General features: G+C 46.6%; 1 protein-coding gene across 1 annotated transcript in view; it reads left to right on the top strand.

Annotated features, from left to right (window-relative positions):
* Positions 1-19381, top strand: part of DLG5 (discs large MAGUK scaffold protein 5) — a 127804-nt gene that overhangs the window by 68301 nt on the left and 40122 nt on the right. The window contains exons 6-7 of the mRNA XM_021074240.1: positions 14261-14520; positions 16483-16795. Of these exons, the coding sequence (XP_020929899.1) occupies positions 14261-14520; positions 16483-16795 (573 nt within the window). The remainder of the gene's footprint in view (positions 1-14260; positions 14521-16482; positions 16796-19381) is intronic.

Genomic DNA, 19381 nt, shown 5'->3' with positions numbered 1-19381 from the left:
CAGTTGTCTCAATAGTGTCTTCAATGGGAAAATAATCCTGTTCAGAATAAAGCTCAGCATTTAGTTGTTATGTCTCTTAAGTCTCCTTCCATCTGGAACTGTTCCTCGGGCTGTGACCTGTATGACCTTGATGCTTTGGAAGACTACAGGGTAGATATTTTCTAGGTTGTCCCTCAGCCTGGATTTGGCTGATCTTTATGGTTGAATGAGTATTTGCATTTTTGGCAAGACTGTCACAGAAGTGATGGTGCCTTTTTCTCCTTGCATCCTATTGATCAGGACTTGGCTTGATATGACATTACTATTGGTGTTCATTTTGATCCCTTGACTCAGGTGGTGTCTCCAGGCTTCTCCCCTGTAATGATGCTTGTTTTCTCTTTATACACCCATACGTGTGTGTGTGTGTGTGTGTGTGTGTGTGTGTGTGTGTGTGTGTGTGTGTGTGTTTGTGTTTATGCTCAGGGTTTCCTGTTTTACTCCGTGGGAACCCCTTCAAGCTTGCTGCTCTTTTTGACATGTACCCTTCACTCTTTGAGCACTTCTTTGCCGTCTGGCATAAGAAGATGTTCCAGGCTCATTTTATAATTTCCCTGCCCTGGCCCTGAAAATAAACATTTTTCCTAAGAACCCACATTCCTTTTAGTGGAGAATGGTATTTAGAAGCAAGATCTGAATGATGGTGTACTCCTTGCTCCTGGGGGGTCACAGCTCCTAGGCCCTCTCAGTGGACTAGTAGGGAATAACTGACACATACCTCCTACTAATAGATCTGTCTTTCAGTATATAATATGGATATTGGAAACCATGAGTTCACACTAATATTTCCAGTTCGAATCCTTTTTTTTTTTGTCTTTTTAGGGCCTCATCTGCAGCATATGGAAGTTCCCAGGCTACAGGTTGAATCAGAGCTGCAGCTGCCGGCCTATGCCACAGCCACAAGCCACGCCCACACCCATACCAGATCCAAGCCGCATCTGTGACCTACACCACAGCTCACAGCAACACCGGATCCTTAACCCACTGAGTGGGGCCAGGGATTGAACCCATGGATACTAGTTGGGTTCTTTTCCACTGAACCATGACGAGAACTCCTGTAACACCTTTTTCCAGCAGTGAGAAACCTGGTTCTGATTATCCTTAATCTGTGTACTCACTCAGTCCCACTCTGTGTGTACCTGCCTGCCTTTCCCTCTGCTGCCCCCTTCCCCACGCCCTCCCCTTCTTATCCTTTGTGGGGCTTCATGCCTCCATGCCTCCAAAGGCTATAAGGTTAAGTAGTTCATAAGGGGGAAGGGCAGCTCCTTCTTCATGTTTTTCTTTTTTTTTTTTTTTTGTCTTTTGTCTTTTTTTTGTTGTTGTTGTTGCTATTTCTTGGGCCGCTCCCGCGGCATATGGAGGTTCCCAGGCTAGGGGTTGAATCGGAGCTGTAGCCACCGGCCTACGCCAGAGCCACAGCAACGCGGGATCCGAGCCGCGTCTGCAACCTACACCACAGCTCACGGCAACGCCAGATCGTTAACCCACTGAGCAAGAGCAGGGACCGAACCCGCGACCTCATGGTTCCTAGTCGGATTCGTTAACCACTGCGCCACGACGGGAACTCCCTTCTTCATGTTTTTATGCTATTTTTTAAATTGCAAAATTCACGTTGTTGAAAAAAAAACAAAAAATACAGACATTTAAAAATTAAAAGAACTCGGAGTTCCTGTTGTGGCTCAGCGGAAACAAACCCGACTAGCATCCATGAGGATGCTGGTTCGATCCCTGGCCTTGCTCAGTGGGATAAGGATCCGGCATTGCCTTGAGCTGTGGTGTATAGGTTGCAGACGAGGCTCAGATCCCACATTTCCATGACTGCGGTGTGGGCCGGCACTTGTAGCTCCAATCTGACCCCTAGCCTGGGAACCTCCATATGCAGCTGGTGCAGCCCTACCTAAAAAGCAAAAATAAATAAATAAATAATTAAATAAAAATAAAAGAATTCTTCCTGTAGTTTCACTCAACAGAGATAACTAACCGTAAGTATATCACCAGTGAAAAGTTTGAAATGTTTAGCTGTATACATAGAATCCTTTGTATCTTATTAACTTATTTGACAAAGTAGAATTGCAGTATTGCTTAGTTGCGAACATTGTTTTTTGCTGAATATGTTATGTGCATCTTTCTATTTCAGTGCAAATTCTACTTCCTTGTTTTTATTTGCTGCAGAGTATTGAGTTACATAGAAGCAGCATAATTGATTTAGCCAGTCTTCTATCGATTGCCCTTTGGGCTGTTTTCTGTATTTTCCCATTGTAGACTGTTCTATTGAAAACTTTTGGGAGTTCCTGTCGTGGCACAGTGGTTAACGAATCCAACTAGGAACCATGAGGTTGCGGGTTCAATCCCTGGCCTTGCTCAGTGGGTTAAGGATCCGGTGTTGTGGTGAGCTGTGGTGTAGGTCACAGACACGGCTTGGATCTGTTACAGCTCCGATTCAACCCCTATCCTGGGAACCTCCATATGCCGTGGGAGCGGCCCTAGAAAAGGCAAAAAGACAAAAAAAAAAAAAAAGAAAAAAAAGAAAAAGAAAAATTTTTTTCTTGTGGTTTATTTTCTTTCTCTGATAGTTGTCGAAGCTTTATGTGGAGTGCCCAGTCCAGGCTCAGTGCTGGCCCCTAAGCTGGGTATACTTGGAGGTATCTGTTGTTTTTGCAGTGAGCCCATTGATCAGGGGTTTGTTGGTGTGGGGCAGGTGTGGCCCAGCCATGGTAACAGGAAGGTTCCTGGCTGGGGAGGTAAGTGCAGGTCAGGGCATCAGGACTCCAGCTGGGGCAGAAAGCAGGGGCGTCTGGAGCCCATCTGCTGCCCCATCTCAGAGGAGCAGCTCACACTCTCCATCTTCCTCTCCTTGGTCCCTTAGCATTCCAGGAGGGGGTGGGCGATGCCCTGGGAGCATTGCTCTAGGGACGAAGTGAGATACTGAGTTGCAGTTGCTGGACCAGCATGGTTAGTGTGTATTGAATGCTGTGAATTGCCCTGTAGAGAGCCTTGCTCCCGCATAGTGCATAGTGCGCAGAGCTTCTTGGAGCCAGTGATCAGGACTGTGAGCTTTAGGTGGTTTAGAGGTGGATCATTGTTACCTCGAAAGAAAACCCTTGGAGAAATCTGGGGTGAGAAGCAGGTGAGGATGAGCAGCTGTGGTGAACAGAGGCCCCTGGGAAGCAGGGACAGCCCCAGCTCAGAGTTTGTGTCCCTTTTCCTTGTGGGCTGTGAGTGCTGACCATCCCCTCTGAGGGTGGGCGGCCCTTCTGTGTCTTCTCCTCCATCTCTCTTTGTGTCATTGCTCATTTGTTCCCTGATATTTGTTCTAGCCAGGTTTTTTTTTTTTTTTGTCTTTTTACTATTTCTTGGGCCGCTCCCACGGCATATGGAGGTTCCCAGGCTAGGGGTCTAATCGGAGTTGTACCTGCCAGCCAGAGCAACAGCAACGCGGGATCCGAGCCGCGTCTGCGACCTACACCACAGCTTATGGCAATGCTGGATCCTTAACCCACTGAGCAAGGGCAGGGATCGAACCTGCAACCTCATGATTCCTAGTCGGATTCGTTAACCACTGTGCCATGATGGGAACTCCTCTACCCAGTTTTAAACTTAGTTACCTTTTTTCTGTGGGGCTTGTTTAGATTTCATTCTTCTTTGAAAGATTCATAATTTCAGGTGCGTTTGTGGCTGTCTAAGGAAAGTCCCTTTGCTTTCTGGTATTGCAGGAATGGTCTCCTGTGGTTCTGGGAGCTTAGAGGGATTGCATATAAAGTGGGGGATACCACATACCCACATGCTCAAAGCACTCAAGGCTTACTCTGATTATTGTTTTTAATTCTAGTCCTATTTTTTTGTTGTTGTTTCTTTAGGGCTGCACCCGCGGCATATGGAGGTTCCCAGGCTAGAGGTCGAATCGGAGCTGTAGCTGCTGGCCTACACCACAGCCACAGCAACTTGGGATCTGAGCCATGTCTGCGACCTACACCACAGTTCACAGCAATGCTGGATCCTTAACCCACTGAGTGAGGCCAGGGGTCAAACCTGCCTCTTCATTGATGCTAGCCAGATTCGTTTCCACTGAGTCACAGCGGGACCTCCTCTAGTCCTATTAAGTCTGGAATAAAATCTGCCCTGTGGCCTCATCATAGCCCTTACATACTGCAATGGGATTGTAAAGTGGTGCCATCACTTTGGAGAACAGTTTGGCAGTTCCTCAAATAGTTAAATGTGGTACTAGATAACCCAGCAATTCCACTTCTAGATATAAACCCAAGAGAATTGAAAACATATGTCCACACAGACACTTACAGTGTGAATGTTCATAGCAGCATTATTCATAAGAGCCAAAAGGTGGAAACAACCCAAATGCCCACAGACTGATAAGTGGACAAATAAATTGTGTATTCTAGACAATGGAATATTATTCAGCATAAAAAGGAATCAAAAACTGATACCTGCTACAGTGTGGACGAACCCTGACATGGTAAATTAGCCAGTCACATTTGCATATTATGATTCCATTTATGTGAAGTGTCCAGAATAGGGAAATTCACAGACATAAAGTAGATGAGTGGGGCCCTGGCGCCAAGGGCTGGGTGGACGGAGCATGCCTGCTAATGGTTACGGGTTTCTTTTTGGGATGGTGAAAATGTTCTGGAATAAAATAGTGGTAGTTGATGTACAACTTTGTGACTATACCAAAAGCCATTGAATTGTGCACCTAAAGGGTGAATTGTATGGTGCATGAATTGGATATCAAAATAAAAGACTCTGGTTACCACTTTGTCTTAAAAAACCAAAAACCTGCCCTTTGGAGGCATGATGCTTTATTGCCTCCCATCCTGTGACTTTCCTCAGAACCCACAGGGTACAAACATCCAGACTGAGATGTTCCCACTCCCACCGCCCCAGGCCACCACCAAATGTGGGGTGAGTGGTGCGTCCTGGAGCCACTAGGCCACCTGGTCCCCAGCCTGGGCCTTTGCACCCTCACCAGGTCTGGGGTAGGTGCCTGGGCTGTGAGAAGCTCAGGTCTTGGGTCAAGGAAGCTGGGGACACAGGGTGGCTACAGGTCTCCTCCTGCAGGCCCCGAGGGCAGAGGTTGACCTCCCTGGACAAGGCCGGTTTTGTGCCTTTTTGTGCTGGGTTCCTCCCACGCCTTGTTATCTTGAAGAGGCCCTTGCTTGCTGTGCATATTTGCCTGAGGGATTTGTGGCCTCCCCAGCCCTCTGTGTTGATTTATGTCAGAGGAAGTGAGGCAGCTGGGGTTGGAGGGTGCGCTGGCCTGGGTCCTGGGACCTTTCCCCCTTCAGAGCTGCTGTCAGGTGGTTTTTCTGGTGCACCTGCATGTTCTTGCATGAGAACGTGTGTGGGGAGGGCCACGGCATGGTGGTTCCACCTGCAGGGAACATCAGTCAGCATGCACCGTCTGGATTTTTCCGTGTTGTGTCAGCAGTGCCTGAGGGATCTAAGGCAGAGATGGCCAAGCCTTGGCGGGGGAGCAGCGTAGAGGATGTTTTGCACGTTCTTTACTACAACAAATATCTTATGTCTCCTTTGTGTAAATTTGGGTCATCCAGCAAGATATCTCTTTTTCATTGTCGCTAATTTATGAGCCCCATTCTGTGTGGCTTGAGAATCTTCATTTTCTTTTTCTTCTGTCTTTTTGCCTTTTCTAGGCTGCTCCCGCGGCATGTGGAGTTTCCCAGGCTAGGAGGTCCAATTGGAGCTGTAGCCACCGGCCTACGCCAGAGCCACAGCAACTCAGGATCCGAGCCTAGTCTGCGAGACCCACACCACAGCTCACGGCAACGCCAGATCCTTAACCCACTGAGCAAGGGCAGGGATCGAACCTGCAACCTCATGGTTTCTAGTCGGATTCGTTAACCACTGCGCCACGATGGGAACTCCGAGAATCTTCTTTTTCTACACTTTTTCCTGTTACAAATAATTTTTTGGTATGCCCTTATATTCCTTAATGCATGTTTTTCTAAAAGTTTGATTCTTAGAGGTACAATTGCTAGGCTGAAAACATGCTTTTTCTTTTTCTTTCTTTTTTTAAAAAATATGTTCTGCCAGTTTTCTTTTGGGAAACTTAAGGCCCCAGGAAACTTCCTTTTCCTCCTTCTGGTTCGGTCCCCTGTCTTTAAATATACTTTTTTTCTGGTGGTTGATGAAAGTTGACTTCTTTTCCCAGAGATCCCAGGAAAGGGGTTTCTGAGTCTCTGAAAGGCACGCCTCACAGAGGAGCCCGGAGCGTTTCTGACCACTGTGGAGTAGGGCCACTCTGTTCTTGGCCTCCCTGTTGGGACAGCGCAGGCTCTGGCTGTCTTGCTGTGTGGATGGTACCAGACCTTGACTTTGTGCTGTGCCTCCCTTGGACCACTTCTACCTGCTTCTCACAGGCCAGAGGGGAGTCATTTCCAAGAACTGCTGCTTGTCTGAGCTGAGAAGTGTGCCACCTTTTTCATTTTAGAGGATTGTTGGCCAGGAGTTCCCGTCATGGCTCAGTGGAAACGAATCCAACTGCTATCCATGAGGTCGCAGTTTGGTCCCTGGCCTCGCTTAGTTGGTCGGGGATGATCCAGTGTTGTTGTGGCTGTGGTATAGGCCAGCAGCTGTAGCTCTGATTCGACCCCTAGTCTGGAAAGTTCCATAGGCTGCAGGTGCAGACCTAAAAAGCAAAAAAAATGAAAAAATAAAATTCTGAGCCAAATTTAAATGTTCTCTCTCTCAGACTTCCGTTAGCCTTAGTTGAAATGCTAGACGTTGACTGTTAGTGCATGTATGTGTAACTATTTCCTAAGAACAAAATCTTCTAATGATAAAAAGGGAAAATTCTAGACTGATAGGATAGTTTTTCAAATCCTCTGCAGCCAGCTGTGGCCATGGCTTTCTCAAATTTCTCTGAGGCTTTTGATTGCATTAGCGCAGGCATGATTCTGAGCCCTGCTTGTGGAGAAAAGTCGAGAAGTGTTGGAGGCCCATGAGCCTTTTTGACTATCCAGCTGCTGTCCTGTGGGAATGGGACTATTCTTGGTGACGCCAGGGTTAGGATGAGAGGTTAGGAGTTGAGGAAGCCTCATATCATTATACCACTATAACAACATTCTTTTGACTTTTGTTATCCTCCAGGCCTCGTGCAGAGTTTTCACCTGCGGATGGGTGGACCATCAGCGTTGTCTCCCCAGGGTCCCTTTGACCCAGATCCCACCACATTCTCAGGGCTATATTGGGCACCAGAAGGGATCCCTGTGTCTGTTCGGGGATTTTCTCTGACTGGCCTTGTCTCACTGGGAAACTGGCCCATCCTGGCAGCGGATTCACTCTACCTCAGTTGTCCATGGATTGTCACATAGACCCCCATCCAAGCTCCTCATGGTTGGGGAATTTTGGGGACTGAGGGAAGAGAGGCCAAGCCATAGTGTTGACTCCAGATTCTGTTGTGGATGGTGAAGGTGGGCTCTGCTGAGCCAGTGCCCTTCAGAACAAGATTTTTGTCTGCATTGTTTCAAGGCCACTTTTAAAATTAGGTTTTACTGGGAGTTATTGCCTTGGCTCAGCGGTAATGAACCTGACTACTATCCATGAGGACCTGTCCTCACTCAGTGGGTTAAGGATCCAGTGTTGCTGTGAGCTGTGGTGTAGGTTGCAGCCAAGGCTAGGATCCTGAGTTGCTGTGGCTATAGCATAGGCAGGCAGCTGTAGTTTGTATTCAACCCTGGCCTGGGAACTTCCATATGCCGCAGGTGTGGCCCTAAAAAGAAAAAAAAAAATTGTTTTACTTTTGATATATATGGGGTGATAATTTATGTTTTGTTTTATTTTTTTAAAATGGAGGTGTAATTGACATATAACATTATATTAATCTCAGGTGTACAACATAATGATTTGATATTTGTATACATTGTGAAATGATCACCACATAAGTCTAATTAACATTCATCAACTTAGAAAAAATTTTTTTCTTGTGATGAGAGCTATATTGCTTCTTTCCTTTTTTGGTGGGGGGTGGGGAGGGGGCACACCTGCAGCCTGCGGAATTTCCCTGGCCAGGGATCTAACCTGAGCCACAGCATTGACAACACCGTATCCTTAACGCATTGTGCCATGAGGGAACTCCTGTTTCCTTATGAAGTTTGCAAGGCTAGACAACTGTGGGAGTGCATTTGTCAGGTCTGCCCAGGGTTGCCACCTTGTGGGAAGCTCTGGGAATGGCAGCAATGCCTTTGTTCTGTAGTGAACCACTGGACTCTTGGAGCCATGGGGTTCTCACCTGGCTCGGGTATGTTTGGAGTGACTTTTTTTTTTTTTTTTGGTCTTTTTGCTATTTCTTGGGCTGCTCCTGCGGCATATGGAGGTTCCCAGGCTAGGGGTCGAATTGGAGCTGTAGCCACTGGCCTACGCCAGAGCCACAGCAACACGGGATCCGAGCCGCATCTGCAACCTACACCGCAGCTCAGGCAACGCCGGATCGTTAACCCACTGAGCAAAGGTAGGGACCGAACCCGCGACCTCATGGTTCCTAGTCGGATTCGTTAACCACTGCGCCACGACAGGAACTCCTGGAGTGATTTTTAAAATTGAAATGTTTGAGGTACTGGCCACCCCTCAGGGCAATCTGGTCTAGAAGTGAGATCTTTTCCAGATGTGGCTAGAAGGCACCTATTGACCCTGAAGTCAGGAGTACTCTCCATGGCTGTGTCCTTGGCATGTGTGGGCATGTCCTTGTGGGATGCCCTTCTTACCTCTCAGTAGCCGGCAGTGTGCCAGCTGATATCCTTGGTGTTCTCCAGTTCTCGTTGTCTGCACCTGGACAAATCCAGGAGGTCCTCAGTTTGTCCTTCACTTGCTTCTTGGTTCTTTATTTAGTTCTCCTTTGTCTAGTGATTTATGGAAAAAAATTATGCTGTATCTCCATCACGCATCATACACAAAACTATATTCCAAATAGTTTTCAGATTTAAATGTGAAAAGTAAAATTGTTTTTTGGAAAAACTAATGAGAGTATTTTATGATCTCAAGATAGGAAGGAAAGATTTTCTTTTCTTTTTGGTGCTTCATTGCATTAATTTTTTTTCTCTATGGATATTTTTCTTTTTTTTTTTCTTTTTTTTTTTTTTTTTTTGTCTTTTAAGGGCCGCACCCCTTGTTATATGGAGGTTCCCAGGCTTGGGGTAGAATCTGAGCTGTAGCCGCCGGCTTACGCCAGAGCCACAGCAATGCCAGATCCGAGCTGCATCTGTGACCTACACCACAGCTCACAGCAATGCCAGATCTTTAACCCACTGAGTGAGGCCAGGGATTGAACCGCAACCTCATGGTTCCTAGTCGAATTTGTTTCTGCTGCACCATGATGGGAACTCCATTTATGGATATTTTTCATGTTTACTGATACATGACTTACACAAAATAGAATATTCAAATCTAAATTATATAACTTGATGGATTTGTATTTCATATCCATGTTAACACAATTCTAAGATATAAAATATTTCTCAGAAGGAAAGAATTTCTTAAACAGCTAAAGCACAGATCATAAAGGAAATGATTAATAGATTGTACCATATTAAAATTAAAATTTTAGTAACAAGTTACACCCCAAGAAAATATAAAAGTCACATATTGGGAGAAGATATTTGTAATGAATATAACTAGAAAAGAATTAGTCCTGGGAATTTAAAAATCAGTCCTACAGAAAGGAAGGAAGAGAGAAGGAGAGGGAGGGAAAGAAGGGCAAGTGGGGAAGGAAGGAGGGAAGGAAAATCAAAGGATGTGACAGGCAGTTCACAGAAGGAAATGTGTACAGTCAGTAAATGTAAAGAGATTTGCTCTGTCATTCTAGTAACCAGAAAGCAAGTTTAAAAAAAAAAAATCTTATTTTTTAATTCATGAGACTGGCAATGAAAATCTTATTTTTTAATTCATGAGACTGGCCTAAAAAAGAAATCTGATTGTTTCTCAGTTGCCAAGAGGTGGAAACAATCCACATGTCTTCTGACGAATGAATGGGTAAATAAAATGCAGTGCATGTGTACAATGGAATAATATTCGTCTTTAAAAGGAAGGCGTTCCCTGGTGGCTCAGCAGGTTAAGGATCCTGTGTTGTCACTATTGTGACCTGGGTGGCTGCTGTGGCTCAGGTTCTATCCCAAGAACTTGTGCGTGCCATAGACACAGCCAAAAAACTCCAAACCAATCCCCCACGACACACAAATAAAACAAAAAGGAAATTCTGTCACATAACTGCAACCAGGAGTACAACTTGGAACATTTTGCTAAATGAAATGTTAGTCACATCACAAAAAGATAAATACTGTATGATTCCATTTATAAATACGGTATGTACCTCTAGGGTAGTCAGATTCATAGAACCGTAAGTTAGAAGGGTGGTTGTCAGGCTGGGCAGAGGGGGAACAGGGGTTGTTGGTTAAGGGGGACAGAGTTTCAGTTCTGCAAGATGAAAAAGTTCTGGAGATTGGTCACACAACAATATGAATGTATGTGTATGTGTGTGTGTGTGTATGTATATATATATATATATATATATAATAAAAACATCAAACAGGAATTCCCGTTGTGGTGCAGCAGAAACAAATCCGACTGGGAACCATGAGGTTGCGGGTTCAAACCCTGGTCTCGCTCGGAGGGTTAAGGATCTGGTGTTGCTATGAGCTGTGGTGTGGGTCGGAGACATGGCTCAGATCTGGCATTGCTGTGACCGTGGTGTAGGCCAGCAGCTGTAGATCCGATTTGACCCCCTAGCCTAGGAACTTCCTTATGCGGCAAGTGCAGCCCTACACAAAGCAAAACAAACCCCTCCCCCCAAAAAACAAAAAAAAACCCCAATGTGAATATATATAACACTACTGAAATGTGTACCTCAAGGTTAAAACTGGTTAAGACATTTTGGGGTGTGTGTATTTTATCACAGTTAACATTTAAAAGGGAAATCTGACCTATGAAATCTGGGTGAGGATGCGCTCATTGACAGCAGTAATTCTGAGTACTCCTGCTCACTGCTGGGATGTAAATTGGGATAGCCACCCTAGGAGAGCAACTTGGCATTGTCCAGATGGCAGGGAAAACTCCATATTCTGACCTTTAGCTCTACTTGTAGGTGTCCACCCTATAGAGGAAAGCTTACAGGTGTCAGAGAGGAGACATATGCAGTGTTCACGGTAGTGTCATTTATAACAGCAAGAAAATGGAGTTGATGCAGACATCCACTCATCAGAACAGGAACGTGTGATGTACTCCTACAGTGAAATACTACCTGATCCACTGACTAAACCCTAAAAGCAGCATTGACTAGAAGGAAGCACATCGAATGCTGTTAGGAAATTTCACAGTTACATAAATAGTATAAGTAAAATATTGTGCCTGGTGATGGTTGACACAATTTTAGGGGAGCGGTTAATTCTGGAGGGGAAGAGGGCGACTGGTTAAGAGAAGGGTGTATTGGGGGCTTTAGCTAAACATTTGTAATATTTTATATCTTTAGAAAGCAGTTTGAGATATGTGACAAGATAGAGTTGGTCCCCTGTGTCAGTGGGTTCCGCATCTGAGGAGTCAACCAGTTGGAGATTGGTGAAAAAAAAAATTCTGGAAAGTTTCAAAAAGCAAACCTTGAATTTGCCTTGTAGGTAACTAATTACATAGCATTTACGTTGGGTTAGGTATTCTAAGTAGAGATGATTTGAAGTGTATGGGATGATGTGTGAAGGTCGTATGTAGCATTATTGTATGAGGGATCAGAGCATTCGTGAATGTTGGTATCTGAGGGGGGGGGTCCCAGAACCCATCCCCCACAAATCCAAAGAATGACTGTTAAGGTGAAAGCTGAGTGGTGGGTACTTAAAATTCTGCTACTTTATTTGCTATGCTCTGCTGTATGTTTGAAGATGTTCCGTTGTATGTTAAGAAGACTTTAAAATGATAGGCTGGGACTTAGTTGGTGGCTTTCTGACTTGTTTTCTTAGTGTGCAGTCAAGATTTGCAGCAGTGAAGCATTTTCATAAAACAGGGAAGATTTTAAACACCGGAGGAAGCAGTGTACCATTTTTTAAAATGAATTTTGGGAGTTCCTGTTGTGGTGCAGCGGAAACAAATTCGACTAGGAACCATGAGGTTCGGGTTCAATCCCTGGCCTGGTTCAGTGGGTTAAGGATCTGGTTTTGCTGTGAGCTGTGGTGTAGAGCACAGATGCGGCTTGGATCTAGTGTTGCTATGGCTATGGCATAGGCTGGCAGCTGTAGCTTCAATTCGACCCCTGGCCTGGGAATCTCCATAAGCCGAAAGTGTGCCCTAAAAAGCAAAAAAGTAAAAAAATAAAATGAGTTTTGTATGTTGATGTCCTTGTAAGATTTCATTGGAAGGAGAGGGTTTTAATGTGAAAAAAGAAAAAGGAAAGAAAAAAGGAAAAAGGGCTAAATGCCCTGAAAGAGTTGATTGATGAGATGCCTTTTTTCTCCGTCTTCCTCAGAGCTAATGTTTAGAGGAATGGACTTAACTTTCCTTGTCTCTGAAAGAGTCTGACTTGGGAGTTAGCGCCTTCTTATTAATCATATTTATTGAGGGCTAACCCTTCCTCTGAAGGGAATCTCAGTAGTTCTAGGTTCTCTGGTGACTTGGGGCCCATGAGCTAGATGAGCCTGGTGATTCCTGGACTGTTGGAGCTGGAAGAGTTAAGCAAGCTTTTTTGGCTCAGTCCTACCTTTGGAGGAATAAGGAAACAAACCTAGAGATGTGGCTGTGGAGGGACCTAGCCAAGGGCCCTGATCCCCTGAGGTCCTGAGCAGAAGTCAGCAGGCCCCCGACAACCGCTTAGCTTATCTTGTATTTTATTTTCTAGAGCGGCACTTTGAGTCATTGTTAGTACCTGCAGATCAGAGTAGAATGCTCTTTTGCTCAAAACCCTCTCAACGGTTCTCATTTCACTTGGGATATAGTCTTTGCTGTGAGCTTTGAAGCTGCGTCCAGTTCTCTGGCCTTTTTTTTTTTTTTTTTTTGAACCCACTCCTCCTTGTTCATGGGGCTCCAGTCACTTGGTGCTGCTTTTGTGTTTGTGCCTAGAACATGACCGGTGATTCCTGCCTCAGGGCCTTTGCACTTGCTTGTCCTCTGCCAGATGTGCTCTTGGCTGCTGCTCCTAATTTGCACCCAAGCTCAGAAGTCACTCTCTTACTGAGAGGCCTCCTTGGGTTATAGCCTCTCTCATGACCTTCTACTCTGCGGCTCGAAAGTCTCTGGAGTTCTTGTGTGGCTCAGTGGGTTAAGGATCCAGTGTTGCACTGGATCAAGTCACTGCTGTGGCACAGGATTGATTCCTGGCCTGGGAGCTTCCCATGCTGCAAGCGTGGCCGAAAAGTAAAAAAGTCTTTCTCCAGCTCATCCTATTTTATTTTTATTTGCTTGACAGCCCTTTTGTGCTCTGAAGTTATTTTATTTGGTCTATCTACCTATCTCCATCTGTGTGTGAGTTTTTATCATCCCATCAGAGTAAGAGGTTCACCAACCATAGTCATTGTGTCTGTTCAGCATCACTGGCACCTAGAGCAGGGCTAAAACACATTAGGTACCTATGTTGTGGCTCCTTAGCATCACCCCCAGGTTCGATGATTTGCTAGAATTCACGAGACTCAGCATATAATCATACAGCTAAAATTTATTCAGCAAAAGGACACAAAGCAAAATCAGCAAAGGGAGGAGGTGCATGGGGCGAAGTCCAGAGGAAACCAGGCACTGGGTTCCAAGAGTCCTCCTGCTGTGCAGTTGCAGGGGGTTGGTGACAGCATGGGTGAAGTGTTGCCAGGGAAGCCCACAAGACATTCCTGCCTGGTGTTTATACTAGGGGCTTAGCAAGCTGTGGAGTTCCAGACTCCCAGAGGAAAGCAAGTACTCAGCCTGAGAGTCCAGGTGTGGGGCACCCCTCTTGTCACTCAGGGAAGATTTGTATCAGTGCAGGGAACTGCTTACCATTTACGTTCCCAGATGCCAGCCAAGGGTTAGCTTGCAAGCAGGGCTGCTATACTGTTTCCTGCACCCCACTAAGAGACATATGTGAGACAATGAACCGACTCAGTGTGACTGCAGGGCTGTGGAATTGACCAGGAGGCTCTTGAAAGCCAGAGGATGTGACCTCCCCACCCTTGTCAGCAATTCTTCCCCCAGACCAGGGGTGAGTTTGTCATTCCTCCTGCCCTCAGACCCTCAGGAAACGTTCTCTGCTCTCCAGGTGTTGAAGCACAACGGGTCGTCAGAAATTCTCAACAAGCTGTATGACACGGCCATGGACAAGCTGGAGGTGGTGAAGAAGGACTATGACGCCCTGCGGAAGAGGTACAGTGAGAAAGTTGCCATTCACAACTCGGACCTGAGCCGTCTGGAGCAGCTGGAGGAGGAGAACCAGCGCCTGCTGAAGCAGACGGAGATGCTGACCCAGCAGAGGGACACGGCCATCCAGCTGCAGCACCAGTGTGCCCTCTCCCTGCGGAGGTAGGGACCATGGTGGCAAGGGTCAGGGCTGGCCTGTCTCTAGCTCTTGGAGCACGGCCAGAGACCAAATGCATCTTCTCTGCCAGGGGCTGCTGTCCTTTGTGGGCTTGTGGGTTATCTGCAAGGCTCCCAGCCACTTTCTGGGGGTGAAAAGAGCACAAGCAGTTGAGCTTTTTCAGTAAAAAAATGACCTATCTCTAGGAAGCATTTGCTTGCTTGCTTGCTTTTTCTCTGTTTTTATTTTTTGGCCACGCCCATGGGATGTGGAAGTTCCCAGGCCAGGAATCAAACCTGAGCCACAGCAGCACCCCAAACCACTGCAGTGACAACACCAGGTACTTCACCTGCTGAATTGCTAGGGAACGCCCCTCTTTTTTATTTTTCATTTCTCTCCTGGCAAACATAATCGTTATAGCCTCCAGTCTGTTTATTTTTTGGAATTGAAGTTGATTTTCAGTATTATGTTGGTTTCAAGTATACAGCACAGTGATTCAGCTATACACACACACACATACACACATATACATACTCTTTTTGATTTTTTTCCCTTATAATTGATGACAAAATATTGAGCATAGTTCCCTGCGCTCTACTGGTCTTTGTTGATTATCTGTTTACGTATAGTGGTACATATATGGTAATCCCGAACTCCTCATTGATCCCTCCTCCCACCCCCCTTTCTCCTTTGGTAAACTTTGTTTTTTCAGGAAACATTTTCTTTTTTTCCTTTTTTGCGTTTTAGGGCTGCACCTGCAGCATATGGAAGTTTCCAGGGAAGGGGTTAAATTGAAGCTGCATCTGCCGGCCTACGCCACAGCCATAGCAAACCCAGATCTGAGCTGCATCTGCAACCTACACCACAGCTCACAGTAACACCGGATCCTTAACCCACTGAGCAAGGCCAGGGATTAAACCCGCATCCTCATGGATACTAGTCCAATTCGTAACCTGCTGAGTCACAACGGGAACTCCAGGAAACATTTTGTTGACACTTAGTATGTCCTGGGAATTGTGCTCCTTTCTTTCATCTGAACAATTCTGGTGTGTTCTGACCATCCTCTTTCTGAGGCCTCCACGCAACCGTTTCTCCAGTCCACCTTGCAGATAGAAAAGTTGATTGTCCCAGGCATAAATTCCTTTAAAATTTGACTTTTTATTAAGGTAGATACCTGTCGGGATGTGATCCCTGCCTTCACACAGTGTTTCTTAAGGTACATTCCTGTGAAATATGTGTTCTCTGGGTGCTTATCAGGTTTGTGTACAAAGTGCTGTCTGGCTATAATTGAGTTTGAGGATTTGTGGGTTACATACTAACACGTGTCTGCAATGCAGGACTTCTCAGAACCCTTACTGTTCTGTGCTCTAGACTATCCCAAGAGGAGACAGAATGCAGTGTTTTCCAAACATTAGTCATTAGCGAGCACGCTTTTTAAAGGGAGCGCTGTGCAAGATTGGTGTTCTGAGGAACCCACGTTCAGAAGTGCTACTCTAGAGCTCTAAATCTGCAGGGCTGCCTGTGTGGAAGATTCCTGACCTAGAAGGACCAGGCTGTCCCCTAACACTAACCTGGTGACTTTGGGCCAGTCATGTCTCAAGGCCTTATCATCTGTATTTGTAAAGCGAGATGGCCAGACAGCAGTTATTCAGGCTACTTTTGTCTTTCATAGGCTGTGATTCTGGCATTGTTTTTGTTTTTTTAAAATAATGTAGCTTTACCATGGAAGAAGTAACAGTGTTATTTCTAGTAGAGCAGAGGGCATGAAGTCCTCAGTTCAACTTCCGGTATTTGTAAAAGGCTGAGAAAAATTCCAGGTCCAGGGGCACTGGTCCTCTATGACTTTTCTGTCTTGAGAGGGGGTGGAGAATGACCTCACTTGAAACTTCACGCTTGACTGTCCAGTGCTGCAGAGCTGGCTGGGCAAGTCCCCACCCCCTCCACATCCTGGCTGCCCCCTCCCCCAGGTTTGAGGCCATCCACCACGAGCTGAACAAGGCCACGGCCCAGAACAAGGACCTGCAGTGGGAGATGGAGCTGCTGCAGTCGGAGCTGACAGAGCTGAGGACCACACAGGCGAAAACCGCCAAGGAGTCTGAGAAATACAAGGAGGAGAGGGATGCAGTGTACAGCGAGTACAAGCTCATCATGAGTGAGCGTGACCAGGTCATCTCTGAGCTGGACAAGCTGCAGACCGAGGTGGAGTTGGCTGAGTCCAAACTTAAGAGCAGCACGTCTGAGAAAAAGGCAGCCAGCGAGGAGATGGAGGCACTGCGACAGGTGGGAAAGCAGGGAGGGAGGAAGGGTGGGGTGCACACGGTGTTTGCACTTGCAGGGAGTGATGGCTTCTAGCTTTTGCCTGCCTCTGGCTGGGTTATCAAACACTGCCCGCCTGACTGCTGGGCTCGCACTGGGTGCCTAGCTTAGTTGGGCTGCAGGGGGTATAGACGAGGTCCAGCTATGGTCCCGGTTGTCTGGAGCTGGCAGTGTAAAGAGAAAATGGGATGGTGCACACTCAGCTCAGTCTTAGGCTGGAAGTCAGCTTAAGGGCTTGCTCATTAAGAAGCAAGATCCCAAGGCCAAGTTCCCAAAGCCATAGATACCTTTGGCCTTGTGAGTCTGAAAGTCCACACTCAGTATTCCCCACCCCCAACATCTGAGGACTCTGCTCTTTACAGGGGTGGCCTGGGCTCTTGCTGGAAAGATGTTCTATTGGGCCGAGCCCAAGGTCCTTCTCAAGCCTTGCTCCTTGGGGGACATGCCCCCAGGGTTAGAGGGTGGGGCTCAGTAGCATTGGAATTGAGCCACCCAGCTTGACTCCAGAGTGGTCAGTGTGGATTCTCCTCATCTTCCCTACTGGCCACATAGGCCTCATTGCTGATGCTCCTTGCTCCTAGGACCAGGTATGCCCTGCTGGGGCTTGGACAGGCCTATGGACTCCCCCGTTGGAAATTGCCTGTCCCATTGGTTGGTGTTGTGGCTCTGTTCAGAGCTGCTGAGCTTGATGATTGCAGACATTTTTCCATTGGAATGGTTCTCTGCTCATACCTCTCCATTCTGCTTTTCTGTGCAGGTCAGTTATAATGCAGGCTTTGAAATGGGCCTGTGAGAAGTGAGAAATAGGTGCTAAAGGTCAGGCAGCTTGGTAAGGGACAGTGTAGGCATGGATTGTTGTAGCCAGAGCCCTCTGGACCAAATGTGAGGCAAGGCTGAGGCTCAGGGGGCATTCTGAACCTCTCTGTGGATAGTGATGGCTCCTTGTGCCCAGGCAGTGCTGGGCTGTGCTTGGAGAGTGGGCCTCCTCAGCCAGGTTGCCTCTCACCTCTCCTAGCTCTCTGGGCCTTGGTTTCCTTCTCTACAAAATGGAAATGATGATAGCATCTGTATCACAGGATGCTTGTGATGATCACATGATTTAACATTGAAAACACTCTTAGAATAGTAGCTGCATAAAGCAGGAATGGGTTGAGTCTCTATTATCAGGATTTTATTATGCCATCTGAATCTTTCTACCCTGTTAGGATTAGGGTGAACCCTAGCACATTGTTTGTAGGCAAAAATGGGCCAAATCGTGACTGCCTGATAAAAAGGGAATGAGACTTCTTCAAACTATCAAGGTGAAAGCCATCGTGAAAAAGAATATTTACTTTGATGAAATTTTTAAGAAGCCATAGTGAAGAAAAATTCAGCAAGTAAATTTAATGTGTTAGAACTTGGTAATTGTCCTGGAGAAACAATCACCTCATTTTCATATTTTGGAACCTGAGAGCTTACTTGTTGGGGAAAATATTGATACCAAATAAGGAACACAAAATGATGAAGAAAACATTAAAAATGACAGAGTCAGGCACTAAACTAAAAAGTCAAGAACAATGTGGTAACTTATGGGAGGTGAGTCTGTGATAGAACAGTGGCCACTTTGGAGAGGTTTTGAGATTGTAGAGGTTAACCGTGCTCTTTGTAGGATTGAGGAAGACCCCCAAATTCCCTGTGGTGCCAGCATCTGGTGGCATGTGTCACCCCCTCCTAGGGCTTATGCGTGCCTTCCGTCCTGGAGCCCAGTTCCCGGGCCTTCACAGGGGGCATTGGCCGCATGTCAGGTTGGCCTGTCAGCTGAGGCAGGAATCTTTTCTGGGCACTGAGCCCAGTCAGCAGGCTGGAGAGGAGGGCCCTGCCTCCACCCCAACCCCTGCAACTTGTAGAACTGAAACCCTCAGCTCCTTGAGTTTATCTGACTTCTAGGACAAGACCACTCCCTACCTGGCCTGTAGCCTGGGCCATCCTGGCCTGAGGTGTGGGTGGAAGGATCTTGTCTCCCCAGAACCTGCAAAACCCCTGAGGATTGATCCCTCTCCTCTCCAGCAGCTGCTTCTTGGGGGGTCAGCTGAGATGGGCTTTCAGGCCAAGCTAGCTTCCTGATTTCAGAACTGTCCTCATTCTGCTCAGCTCTGGAGTGGTTGTTCTTTTCCTTCTGACACCTGTGGCTTCCTACATTCTTCTCCTTATCTCTGTACCTTCCTCTTCATTTACTCTCTTCTCTCCCACTGCCCTTTCCTCTCTCTACCATCTTCTCCAAAGTATCTTGTTCAAAGAAAGGGCCGTTGGGGGGCAGGGGGTTCTGTGAGGGTCTTTGCCTCTCTCTGGATGCCAAGTCAGTGCTGCTTTTTCCCCTGCTTCCCAACATCCCAAGTGGGCTTGTCCTCAAGGCTTTCCTTACATGGGTTGAGGTCCAGCCTCTGGCTGTGCACTGATGAGGTCCACTGAAGGCTCACTGGCTTCAGGGGCACATAGGAACTGTCTTGGACAGTTGGTCCCTGCCACAGGGAAGTTTTGGAGCACTGCTGCCTGTCACAGAGGTCCTTCCAG

The sequence above is a fragment of the Sus scrofa genome, chromosome 14 (genome assembly GCF_000003025.6).
Source record: "Sus scrofa isolate TJ Tabasco breed Duroc chromosome 14, Sscrofa11.1, whole genome shotgun sequence".
Classification (NCBI taxonomy): Eukaryota; Metazoa; Chordata; class Mammalia; order Artiodactyla; family Suidae; genus Sus; species Sus scrofa.
This window is presented reverse-complemented; position numbering and strand designations above follow the sequence as displayed.